Consider the following 12,874-nt stretch of genomic DNA (forward strand, 5'->3'; position numbering starts at 1 on the left):
GTTAGCTTTGCATTTTTCTATGCTTTATAAATATTAACAGAAAATCCCCTCTATTTAACCATTTCTTTAACTCCATCTTCACTAGCTATTTAGGCTTCCATTGATTATTTCACATTTCACTCAATAGCTTCCAAAACTGAATTAACCCAATGAGCTAGAGTGTGTTGTTTAGTGTAAGTGAAAATGGCAGACCTGCTTCTTAAATAAGATTCTATTGTTTTCCCCAAACCAATACAGTTTTATTTAAAAGTGGGACTATAAATTAGTTATTTTTGTTCTTTTTTTTAGGTCATGTTTACTGGAGACAATATCCCTGTTCATCCTCATGTTTATAGCAATGGTCATATCTGTTTATCCATTCTAACGGAAGACTGGTCTCCAGCCCTCTCAGTGCAATCTGTTTGTCTTAGCATTATTAGCATGCTTTCCAGCTGCAAAGAAAAGGTATGGGCTTTTTGAAAAGGTATGGGCACTGTTGAAGTAGAATAAGTAAAAGTTAGTGATTTTCTACTTTACAAAGTAAAATTTTCATTTCTCAAATTCTAATTAGGCAAAACTACTGTATCTACATTTCTATTACTGAGAAAATACTAAGCTAGAACTGCAAAACAAACAGTGCAGTAAGTACTTTGCCACTGTTTTCATGGTAACCTGCTTATATATCATTAGTGCAAAAGAGTAATGGATGGAACCTTTCCAGATGTACTAGCTGTGAAGCTCAGTCGTGCTTCAGGACAATTCTTTGTAAAATTATCCTTCCTCTAAAGGCAGTGGAGAATGACTAGTGAGATGTCTTCAGTGCAGATGCTTTTAACTTTGCATCTGTACTACTTCAGTGAGCTTGATAATTTTCATTTCAGGGAAGTGAACAGTGCTAAGCTGCTTTTTTGGCACTAATAGCTTAGACCTTTTTGTAAAGAGATTGCCCTTTCACTTTTGACCATTTCTTTCGCAGAGGGCTGTCTGTGGAAGTTAGATGTGGTCAGAGCTTGTCCCTATGTGCTGTCCAAACATGCCTATTTATTTTGCATCCCAATCAGTCCTAGTCATATATGTAGTCAAAAAACCACCCCAAAATGGCTTTGTATTGTTTTCTATCCTATGAGTTTTGCAAATGACAGCACTTAGGAAGAAAACTGGAGAATATATAATAATGGTTAGATACAGATATTTAAATTCGTTTTTTCACCCACTCTAAGCTGAGCCTTAGAATGGGAATTGGATGTAATGCATCAGAATTAGATTCCCAAAACTGCAAAGGAATTTAATTTGGAGGGGTTTTTTGAACAACACCTGTTTCTTGTGAGTTAGTTTCTTTTGTTTGTGTGTTGGGTTTTTTCCTTTTTTTTTTTTTTTTTCCTCCCCCTATTTATCACCAAACTGTTTGATATTTTTTACTATTTTATTTTCTTGGAGTATCTCAAGTAAGAATTTGTTACCTGGATCTTTAAGAGATTTTTCTTGACCAAAAAGGTCTAGTCCTGCCTGTTACCTCATTTTTGCTGCCTTCACATGGTAATCTTTCATAAGCTTATTAAATAGCTCATGTATTACAATATGAGGATTGTTTGATTATTTGTAGGTCTTTTCTTCTGTTGCAGAGGCGACCTCCAGATAACTCATTTTATGTAAGAACATGTAACAAGAATCCAAAGAAAACAAAATGGTGGTATCATGGTAAGTATCTAACTAGGACCAGAAACTTTTAACTTCTTTCCAGGCTGAAGGTAATTAAATTGTAGCAAAGTCGGATAAATGTGTTCAAAGCATTAAACTATTTTTTTCCAATTCAAAGAGTTATTTAAATCCTGTTTCTGAGATACTCTACTGTGATTTTATTTTCTGTATCACATTTGAATAATTCCTGGGGGAAATTTCAACATTTTAAATTGTAGAATTGATTTTGAATAAAAGTTCTTGTAAAATGTTTCACTTCATGACAAGTTTAAAGATTGGGACTGGGGAAAGTCCTTGATGACATCAACTAGGTTTTACTATAAACCTTTTTTTTTTTGTTATTGTTATTAACACTTTAAAAACTTTTATTTTGTTGAAAAGATACCTATATATTTGTAAACAGCTCTGTGTTTTGATAGACTTCCACTCTTAATCAGAATTCCCAGTATGCGACAGTTGACTGACTTTAAACGCTCCTAAAAACTAATCCATAATAATATAGTAAGATTCTCCATGGACATGATAAAGGAGAAAAAAAAAAAAACACTAAAACTGTTAGTGTCTGCAGTGCTAGTGTTGTGTTGGGGTTTCTTTTCTTTGCTTGCTTTTGTTTTGGGATTTGTTTTGCTTTTACTTTTGTGCTTTTTTCTTTTCTTTCCACGTGTTCTGTGTTTTGCTTTATCCTGTGTGGTTTCTTTCTTCTGCCTCAGCATTTGTCATCCTCCACCCAGAGCTGCAGTTGGCTGTATGTGCTTGTCTTATCCACTCCATTGGTGAGGAGAGGAGAAGAGGGTAGAGATGGGCTGTGCTTTGTTTCTCTCCTCTGTTGTTAGCAATGCTTTCCTTGTCTTCCCTAGGAAAATTCTGTACAAACAGTAGTTATTGAAACCACAAATACTTTGGGAAGGGCTATGTCAGAGCAGGTAATACTCTATGCTAGTGTTGTGCAGAAGTTGATTCCATCAGTACCTCTTGCTGAAGGTTCCACCATAAGACATCCTCTGTTCTTCATGGCCTCCCCACTCCAGGATATTTTGTCCCTGAAGTGAAACCAGAGCAAGTGTTTTGAGGCAGTGAGAGTTCATGACTGGAGAGGCACATTCTAAAGTCTTCACCCCTAAAATTCTTAAGATTCTTACAAGCCCATGGATGGCCTAACAAGAAAAACTTGATAGTTTCATAATACTTGCTGAGACCTATGGAGTTTTGACATATGGTAATGTAACAGAATGAAACTGTGTTTCTCATAATACAGTAATAGTAACTCCAAAACAAGGTGGCTTCAGGTGTACAGTAAGAGAAGTGTTGAATGTCATGAGATTAAGGTATAACTAAGAAACTTGGGACCATCATATGGTTGTTTTTAAAGTTGACTCCAAGAATAATAATGATATTGCACACAAGGATAGATTTTTCATCCTCACCAGATTATTCAGCTGTCACTTTCTTTTCTCTCTCTGTTTTCATGCTCTTGTAATGTGTTTGGTGTTTCTCTATTTCTAGTTTTGGTTTCTCTGAAATGGCTTTCAGTTTTGGGAGAGCTTCTGTTAGCTTTCTATTTTCACTTGCCAATTATTTTTAAAGAGAAACAAGTGAAGTTCCATTTATTGGCTTTATCTTGTGATTAAAATATGTTCTGTCTACTTTTAATTTGTACTAGTCTCATTTTGGTTTAGAACAGAAATCTCTAAAAGGAGAACAGTCTGCAGATACTACTTTTATTTCTTAATCATGAAATTCAATTTGTGTTAAACAAGCAAAACAAACAGTGTGAAAAGAAATGAGTTACCAATTCTGAAGGTTGCTGTATTATTATGGCGCAAAACCATGGCTTGCAGTTCATTGAATGGGTATTTTAGTTACTGTGAAGTAACTATGCAGTGTTTTTTTTTCTGGAAGTCAGAAAACCTTACCCCTCCTCAAATCAAGATAGCAACCTAAAAAACAACCTGGGGCTAGAGAAAGAAAATCAGTTCATTTAAATAAGTTGTACTATCTTGATTACAAATTCTTTGGGCTCCCCACCACCTTAAATTCTTACATGAAAAAATAAAATATTCCTGATGTCCACAGGACAAAAATGTCATAAATGATAAGAGTGTTTTCCTGTTCAGTTTTGTGCACGTCTCATTTTCTTCTTTTCTTGGTTAATTTTGTTTCTGTTATGTGGACATAGAACAAGTCTGCCAAGGTATGATCTTTAAATTGTCAGTGTTTTCTAAACAGGTTTAAAGAAATGGTATGTTACAGTAAAATGGGAAATGTTAAAAGATGCTTCTGTCATGTTTATTTTCTGCTGATGCTTCAACTATGAAGTGTCATGTATCTAATCTTATGGTTGAAACACATTTGGCTAGGTAAGTGAGAGAAGAAAAAATAGTCTCACCCAGGAAAGAAAACCAGCTGTCCAAGGGTAACTGCTGTGGGAAATTAAATGCCAGTGCTAATTCAACAACCTGTGTAGAGAAATGCAGAGTGGTTCTGCCAGTTCTGCTGTCAGCTGCCCATTGGACTGGTTTAGCTTTAATGTGACATTTTAGCTCTATGTTTTGAAGACATAGAAAGAAGTCTGTCATATGTATTAATACATGCATTAGAAGTAATGCATGTATTGGGAGTAAAATAATCCATGTTTGGGAGCTGATGTAAAGCAAACCCAGATGAGCACAGAGTGATAACGTGGCACTTTGAGACATATTCTGACATGTAAATATGTGTCTTTATTCAACTTAATACAGAGTTTTTAATCTGTCATATCATCCCTGCCCCAACACAGCAGCTTATTCCATGAGCAGAATTATGGACCTTTGTTTGCTACAAGCCCTGTTTTAAAGCTCCTGATCTTTGATAACTGAAAATATTTCTAGATTGGTTGCCCTACCCAATGTCTGTTTCAACTGAACATTGAGTTTCCTGCTGAATTTCAACCTGAGAGTTGCTCATGTTGTGTTAAAGGCAGAGGAGGATCCTCCATATACGGTTTACTTGGGCATCCAGACTGAAATTGGTTTCATAAAGCTGTTGACTTCCTTTATTGTTCTCAGGAGGAAGATTTTTTTTTGAGGGGTAGGTGGAGGGGGCCAGCGGGGAGGGGACAGGGAGGAAGGGAAAGGCAGTGGTGTTTGTTTTCAACCAGCACTTCCTTGCTGCTTTTGGGTTTGGAGGTTGGTTTCGTTTTGGTTTTTTCTTAAGTGGAAAGTGTTTTCTCTGATATTTGGCCTAAAATTTTAGTATACCATTTAAATATCCCTTCTCTCTCTTTTGCATACTTTCCCATTTTTTTCCATGTACAGTAGCCTGCTAAAAAATTAAAGAGTTTTTTTACAAGTAATAGCTTCGATATAATAGTTTCTCATGAGAATGCAGAATGTTTATGAGGCTACATTTTTTAGGTGTGGGAGGTTAACAAGTCCTTTAAAAATAATCAGGCAGACAGTAAGTTTGCTTTCTGTTAACAACTCAGTATTTACTGCTAGCAGGTGCAAATACACTGCAGGTTGATGTGTGAAGGAGAATGTTTAAAAGGGAGAGCATTAATTTGGAGCATAATGCAGAAAAGATAGGCAGAGAACATGCATTTTTATAGTATGTTCTGTCTATTTGCAGTATCTAAAATTTAGTGTATGTAATTTACTTTCAGGTTTAAGATTTTAGGATTATGGTAGTAACCTATTCTTTTTGCATAAATCTGTCAGCTATTGTTTTGTGTTGAGTCTTGATAAATTAATATACTTATATGTATATATATACACACATATAAATGTATAAAGGGTTGAGAATGCGTCAGAAGCAGCTCACTCTGCCAGGTCTTATGCCTATATATTCCTTATAAAAGGATGTCTTAATTCGATAACTGTTGTGGATCTACTGTACTTCAATGGTGCAAAATGTTAAAGTGTATTTGATATTTCATTTTCCTGGCAAGTGGCTTTCTAAATATTAAGCATGGAAATGACTGTCATTTTAATGGAGTGTTTGCTAATACTAATCTCTTTGGGGGTGTATGTGTATTTTGGAAGTTTAATTTTTGATATTTTTTCTCCCCAAGTCTTTATTGAACAAAACGACAGAATTATTCAATCAGGGTATATTCCTCTGCATGTTACTGTCTGCTAGGAATTGTTTCTGCCTATCGCACCTTGCTAATTTGGGATTAGAATGTTTATATGTTTTCCATAAATGCTCTTCTTTTATTTTAAAGATGACACATGTTGATGCCACCATTTTGTGATCCTCGTAGCAGAAGATAGTCCTACTGAGAAAATGAGCACTTTGATCATTCAGTCTTTGAACTTTAACCTTTGACTGGAAGTGACCTATAGGCAATGAAGACTACTTCCTTTGACTGCATTTTTACTAGTGTGCATTCTGGGCGCATGTTGATCGCTGGTTCAGTCCATGCAACTGACATGCTTTTATTAGTCATACAGTATTAATGCAGGTGTCCAGAAATGTCAGAATAATTCCATTATTTTTATTTTAAGCTTTTGGAAGAATTCCAGGTCTTCATATATTGTGCAATAACACTGAGCTCCTTGGCGGTTTTGGTGCATCCATTGCCGGCAATGGACATTGTACCAGGGAAAGGTTTTGCTCCTGCCACAAAAAAGATTTACGCATGACAGAGCTTATGAAAGTTTTGGATGTATTTGGATTATAAGCAAGGGATTGACAATTACCTTAAATCCAGCCCATTCTTTTATATTTGGATTCTATGCACTGTGACCACAAAACAAGCAGCATAAGTTAACATGCCTAGCTGAAGGACTGTAATAAGATCATTACGTATTTATTAAATTGTTTATCTGCTGTCAAATTGTTTTGACATGGGCGGTTTTTGAAGTGACATTGGCAGAGAGGTACAATGTTATCCCTATGGTGAAATAAAACTACTTTTTGTATATAGTTATTCATATCTCTGAAGCAAAGGTATGAGTAATTTAGGGTATGATTGATTTAAACATGAATTTATTTTGAAGATAGAGGATGGCAGTGATATAACTGAACTTGCTGCAGTCCGTAATTGGGCTTGTAATTTGTACTTTAGAGCTTTTTCCAAATAGATTGCACACTGTTATTTCCTGCTAGCCATCAGCATGAGCCCTACTGCCTACACCAATATTTCATTTATTTATGTGTTCAAAAGCAATCCATATAACATTTTTTGTTTGCATTCACTGTTTCTTTTGTGTTGTATGTCATGTTTGAATGTTACAAAACAATATTTTGATTGAAAAGCTTTGTCAGAAGATATTTTCATGTAAATTATTTCTTTATCTTGTAAGCATCATCTTGTCTTTTAATCCTGTATTATAAAAAGAAAAAAATACATTTTTGACAGAGGCTTAAAGTTTTCACAAAAAAGTGTGGACCTTCTTATTTAAGTTTAGACTAAAGTATATTTTCTTAACTTGCTTGTCCCACGTAGCCATGCCAATTTTTTCAGGCTTTTCTTTACCAAAAAAAGGGGGAAAAGTCTAAAATCAGACATTTTTCTGTGGAGCAACATTTATTGAAATGATAGTTGTTCTCAGCACTCTGTAATATTTTGATACTGCAATTAGGTTGTCTTTTTAGGAAGCACTTTTATAAACTAAATACCTTTACACATATGCAAAATTTCTATGATTTTTTTTACTGTTGCCTTACTGTTGCACTCAAAAAAAAAAAAAAAAACAACTCAAGCAATTAATGCATGAATGTCTAAATCAAGTAATAGTTTGATGTAAAAACAAAAGCAAAAAAAAAACCTCCCTAAACCAAATCCACAATGAATAACTACAATAAAATCAGAAAATTGGCTGAAAAGACTGATTTTTTTTTTAATCTGCTGTATGATAACTGATGTTTTATAGCCTTGTACATACTTCTCTGTTACCTATTGTTTAAAACTTTAAAAAAAGAATAGATGCTTAACTCAGGGTGGATAGAGTTTAGATGGATTTGCTTCAGAGAAGTATTTTGTACAGCATCAGAACTGTAGATACTGGCAGTGAAGTGAGGCTACAATGTACTTCAGGAACTGCTTTTTTTTTTTTCTTACTGTACTGAAAAATATCTCTTGGCCTTTAAAACTCAATGGTAAAATCTAGCTTTGGATATAAATTTGATGTGTGTATATATTTTCACAATGAGCCTTGGAGACATAAAATTAATTTTCTTTTAAGAGGCAAAAAACAAGTAGTTTTAAACAAAAGAAATACTTATGCTCTAAACTTTTTGTTTAGCAAAATTTTATTGTTGTGAGATCATCAAGTTGGTTATTTTTGGAAATGGTTCATATGAAAGAGCAGTAATCTGATACTTAATCTGTATAGTCTTTTTCACTGCTCTGTATTAATTGAAACAATTGAGAAATTCATGTATGAATGGTTCACATAATGGATCCTATCAAAATAGTCCACAGGAAGGAGACCTTAATGTGACCAGGTAATGTCTGAATAAATGGCTTATGTACATCTCAGATTCAGTTACCTTTTCATGTACTGGCATGGGAAACTACAATACATAGTTTCAGAGAAGCTTTATGACATACCATATGTATTTTGTTGAAGATGGGTTTTGTAGTGCAAAGCATACATTTTATTGACCTGAGCTATCACATGGACTATAGTGAAGTTAAATAACCAAATTTATGCTGCTCTTTAATAAACCCCCACCCCCTATAATATACTTAGATCAAGAAAATGCAAGGTGTATTAGAAGAGAATGTACCTCAGGTCTTACAGTTTACAGTAGAAATGTCTCATTGGTTCTCTTGTAGATCTGTGGGTAAGTTCACCTATATAAAGAGGGCCAAGACAAAGCTTATATACCACTCAAGCCCTCAAAATAATGCAACTATTCTGACAATGCTGTGGTGTCCTGAAAAAGGGCTTGAAATAGATGGAGGTGGTGCCATCCTTTCCCAAGGGTGACCCTGTGTATGTAACTTTCTTTCACTTGGAATTTCTCACATGGAATGGTTACAGAATTGGCTTGAAACTATCTCGCTTTTTTTTTTTTTTTTTTTTTTTTTTTTTTGTGTCAATATTCATGTTGTTAAACACTTTGTTTTGTGTTTAGTGTCTTTATACTATAACACAATAAATTCTTGTTTTAAAATAGATTACTACCCTTGAATGGAAATACGTGTGGACCTTTTCATGGTGGAGTGCAGAAGCACAGTTTCTTACATTCAGCTACTCTTAAGACAAAGCTGCCAGTCATTTTAAAATGTTGTGACCTGTATCAGAGGAGGAATTTGTATAACAGGAAGGTGTTTCCACAGTCTCCAGTGGGTGTCTGTTGTAACAGCTGAAAGAATTAATTAAAAAAAAAAAAAATCACTAAGATGTAATGCTTTCATTTCTCACAGATGAGCAAATAGTTCTTTATCATCGTTTTTTGTTTTTGCCATTTCACAAGCACTTAAAATACTTAATGAGAAGTTTCAGATGCAGGATTCTTTTTTGCCTGCACTGGTTGGAAGAGAGTTTCTATTATTTTGTCAGCATCTATCAGGACTGTTTAATCAAATCTCTGCCTCAGAACAATAATTGCTTTTAGTTTTGTACAGGTTTGGTTTTTTTTTTTTTTTTCAAGAGATGACATCTTCTGCTTTGTAAAAGACAAGGCACTGCATACCCAAAACATGTATTTTTATGAAAAATTAAGTTTTTAAAATTCATGTATTTTCTATTGTGAAGATTATTCTAAATGCTTGATTTTTTTTATTTACTACTTTTCTTTTTGAAAGTCTGACAAAAACCTAAGATGTGAACTCTATTTAAAGGTAAGCTTCAAGGAGTCCATGAAGTTTCTAGGTCAGTAATTAATGATGTTTTAAAAAGAGAGGGGAAAAAACCCTAAGTAAATCCTAATTAAATTAAAAGATTTGAAAAAATGCAGCTGTAGAGTTTCAAGGTTTGGAGGAAGTTGGTACAGGTTTTGCCTCCTCTGCTAGAGCAGTTGAGCATTATGTTGTGTTTGCATGCTCACAAATCCTGATCATTCTAAAGAATAGGTTTGAATGAATTTCCTTTTAAAACCAGTTACTTTTAATCCATATCACAGAGTCCAGGATTTGCCCTAATACACAGTGGTACATGAATAGTTGGGTCTTGAAATGAATAAGAGGAATTAAGCTGTCCTAGTGATATTCCATCTTCAACGGCAGTCACACAGAAGCGTGGGAAGAGAGACTGGATTTGGTTCCTGTGCCAGGTACATGTTGGCCTGTTGTATCTAGGACTGATACTAAATTTCCAAACCGCCTGGCTTTAATATACCTTTATAAAATTGGAAGAGTAGAAATATCATGAGCCTCTCTTTATTATAAAATATAATTCAGAAATACAAATTTGAAAATACTTAGTCTCTGTTTTTATTTCATTTTATTGATAATAGCCATGCAGAAGATCTGTTCACTCTCCATTTCTTGTGGATTTTTTGTACTTCTTAAAATGGTGTTACAGGAATTTCATGCAGCTGATTCAATGTAGCAAATTTTCTCTGGAGCTACATAAAGTGATTTTATTTTAATTACAAAGTAAGAGCATTTCAGTAACATTGTAGTTCCAAAGTAATTTATGTCCTGAAGTATGTAGGCAAAACCATACAGGTTTCTTTCAGATAAATATTTTGTGTTTAAAAAACAAAAATAAGGTGCAAAATCAATTGACTGTGCAGTGTATATAAGTCTAGAGATTGGATTTATAAGCCTGTGTCCATAGTTTCTAATCTAATACTTCATAGGAGCTTTAATGTGTGAGTCAGTGGTAGTAGGTTAGATTGTATTTAACTCCCTTTACTTTACATGCATGCTATGTGCAATGTAACTTTGTCTTTTGAAGTTACATGTTTCTCTTGACCTCTGCTGGTGAAGGAGCTGCTTACAAGAGACTCTTCTGAATAGGAATCCAGTGAAGAATTGAAAACCATAATGATGGCCTCAAAGAAAGATGTTACAGTCTGAAATCCTGTAACGCTGACCACAGTTCTTCTTCCCTCAGCTGGCCTGTTTTTTGTTATTTAAAATTTCCATGATATGACCTTAAAACTTTTGTCCTGCCTTCATCAATTGGGGAACCTGTTTTCTTCAAGCCCTTTGAAGTGCTTTGTGCCAAGTAAGTCAGGGTTAAATCTGTTCAGATGGACATTCTGGTCCCTTTCTCTTCCCAGGACTACAATGTTTTCTGGATGCTGCTAATGCAGTTCTCCAGGGCATTTAATCCTTAAAGATAAAATCAAGCATGATTCCTACTATTACCAGAGAAAGAGGAATTTGTACTCCTTCCTTTCTGGTCTAATGATTTACATTCCTACCTGGCATCTAACTTTATTCTTGAGTCTGCACTGAGATGATTTAACATGGTAAACCAGTAGGAAACTGTCTTAAGAAAAGGTGAAAATCTCTACTCAATTAGCAAATTAGATCAGCTTGCTGCATAAGCAATAGTTTCAGAGCTAGTGCAAGAAATGGAAAGCTGTGTGTAGGTGTAGTTTGGATGGTGGGAGCTAAAACATTTGTATCTTTAAAATTTTCTGCATAATTTAAAATATTAGCAACCTTGTGTTACACAGAAGCTGAGTTATGTACTATGAGAAGCCTGAGAGCGGGAGGTCTGGACTGCCTGTAACAGTCTATGGCAGGTGACTCTCCTGTCTTTTTAAACTGTTTTCAGTAAAAAAAAAATCTAAAGTTGTTCCAATATCTTCAAGTGGTCTGTTACCTCTCCATTTAGATGCCTTGAGTTTTAGCGCTCATGAACAGGTTGGTTTTTTGTATTTTGGTGGCCATGTTTTTTTGTGGGGGGTTGTTTTTTTGTTTTGGTTTTTTTTGTTTTGTTTTGTTTTTTATTATTTTTTTAATGTAGCAAGCCTGTAGTCATTGTTCTCTGAGGATATTTTTAGTTAACTTTATATCAGATCAATGTTGTCAAACCTTAATCAAATATAGTTACAGATGCAGTACAGAAAATGCCATTTTTTTTCCAGAAGGAAGGCAATTATGTTACAAATCAAATGTTCTTGAGATTAGATTAAAAAAGCCAGATGTGTTGACAGTCATCTAACACAGAAAATATGTGTCCCAGGTCTCAGAGGTTTCATTTGTCTATTGTATACTTCAAGAACAGGATTCTTGCACTCTGGTAGGAGGTTTTCAAGACAAAACCACACTGGTTGCCACCTCATCCCTTCCTTTGAAGGTCTTGTTCAAGGAATGGTGAAACCTGGTGGGTTGATCTGTATTTATTTGTGCTGTGTCAGTGAAGAGTGTGTGACAGCTGTTACTCTGGTGATGAAGTGTGAATAACTTGAGTCTCTCGTTCTCTAAACTGTCCATATGTCTGCAGAAAACATTGTTAGCTATGTTTCACATGCACAGAATAAAGTACATTTTATTTACTTGGTGTAGACAATTTATTGAAGATCAGAACTCTGGAAGATGCAGTATAGAACATATACATAACTAAGTAAATAAGTGACAAAGATAAGTCATCAAATCTCCAGATGACTTAGAGTGTATCAAGCCTAAAGTCTTGATTTGCATAAGGTTTTAAATTTGTGGGGCTTGAGGTGAGGGGAGAAAATGGGGGCATCATCTTACACTGGTATCTTCTGTATCACACTTGGTTTTGGACTGCAACTCTTTTAATCTCTTAGGTATTTGTGTGTTGTCATCTGCCCTAAGGAGTAATTACTATCTTAAGTGTTGTGCTGGAGTAACAGGTGACTTTGTGTTCCTTAAATAATAATAATCCAGACAGTCCTGTATTGGGAATAATTTTTCAAACATTCCTTCAAACTCATTGTGACCAACACAATGAGGATACCACATGGAGGTGGGCTATGCTCACAAAGTAGGGTGGGAGGGGGAACAATCAGTTCTTAAAGTTTGAAGTTTGATAGCATCCTGAAGATTCTCTAAAAATCAGTGGCTGGTGGCATGGTGGTTTGGGTTTCTCTGGTTTTGGGGTTTGGGGTTGGTTTTTTGGTGGTGTTTTTCTGTGGTTTGTTGTTTTTTTTTTTTGGTTTGGGTTTTTTCAGAGGATATCAGTAATTGCACCAATCTATAATTCTTATGTTATGAAGTTCTTCAAAACTGAAAAAGGGCAAGTGCAATTCAACTATGGTCATGATGCATCTGAAGGATCAAGGTCCTGTATGGCAACCAGGAGCAGATTGTTAAAATGTGCTTTATTAAGGAAAAGAG

General features: G+C 34.9%; 1 protein-coding gene across 2 annotated transcripts in view; it reads left to right on the top strand.

Annotated features, from left to right (window-relative positions):
* Nucleotides 1-12,066, top strand: part of UBE2W (ubiquitin conjugating enzyme E2 W) — a 37,411-nt gene extending 25,345 nt beyond the window's left edge. For both annotated transcript variants that reach the window (XM_066180142.1, XM_066180151.1), the window contains exons 4-6: nucleotides 289-444; nucleotides 1,602-1,677; nucleotides 5,879-12,066. In XM_066180142.1, the coding sequence (XP_066036239.1) occupies nucleotides 289-444; nucleotides 1,602-1,677; nucleotides 5,879-5,892 (246 nt within the window). In that variant the 3' untranslated portion in view covers nucleotides 5,893-12,066. The remainder of the gene's footprint in view (nucleotides 1-288; nucleotides 445-1,601; nucleotides 1,678-5,878) is intronic.
* The last annotated feature ends 808 nt before the right edge of the window (nucleotides 12,067-12,874 follow it).

This window comes from Chamaea fasciata, unplaced genomic scaffold (assembly GCF_029207755.1).
Source record: "Chamaea fasciata isolate MVZ Bird 193981 ecotype frontalis unplaced genomic scaffold, bChaFas1.0.hap1 SCAF_1, whole genome shotgun sequence".
Classification (NCBI taxonomy): Eukaryota; Metazoa; Chordata; class Aves; order Passeriformes; family Sylviidae; genus Chamaea; species Chamaea fasciata.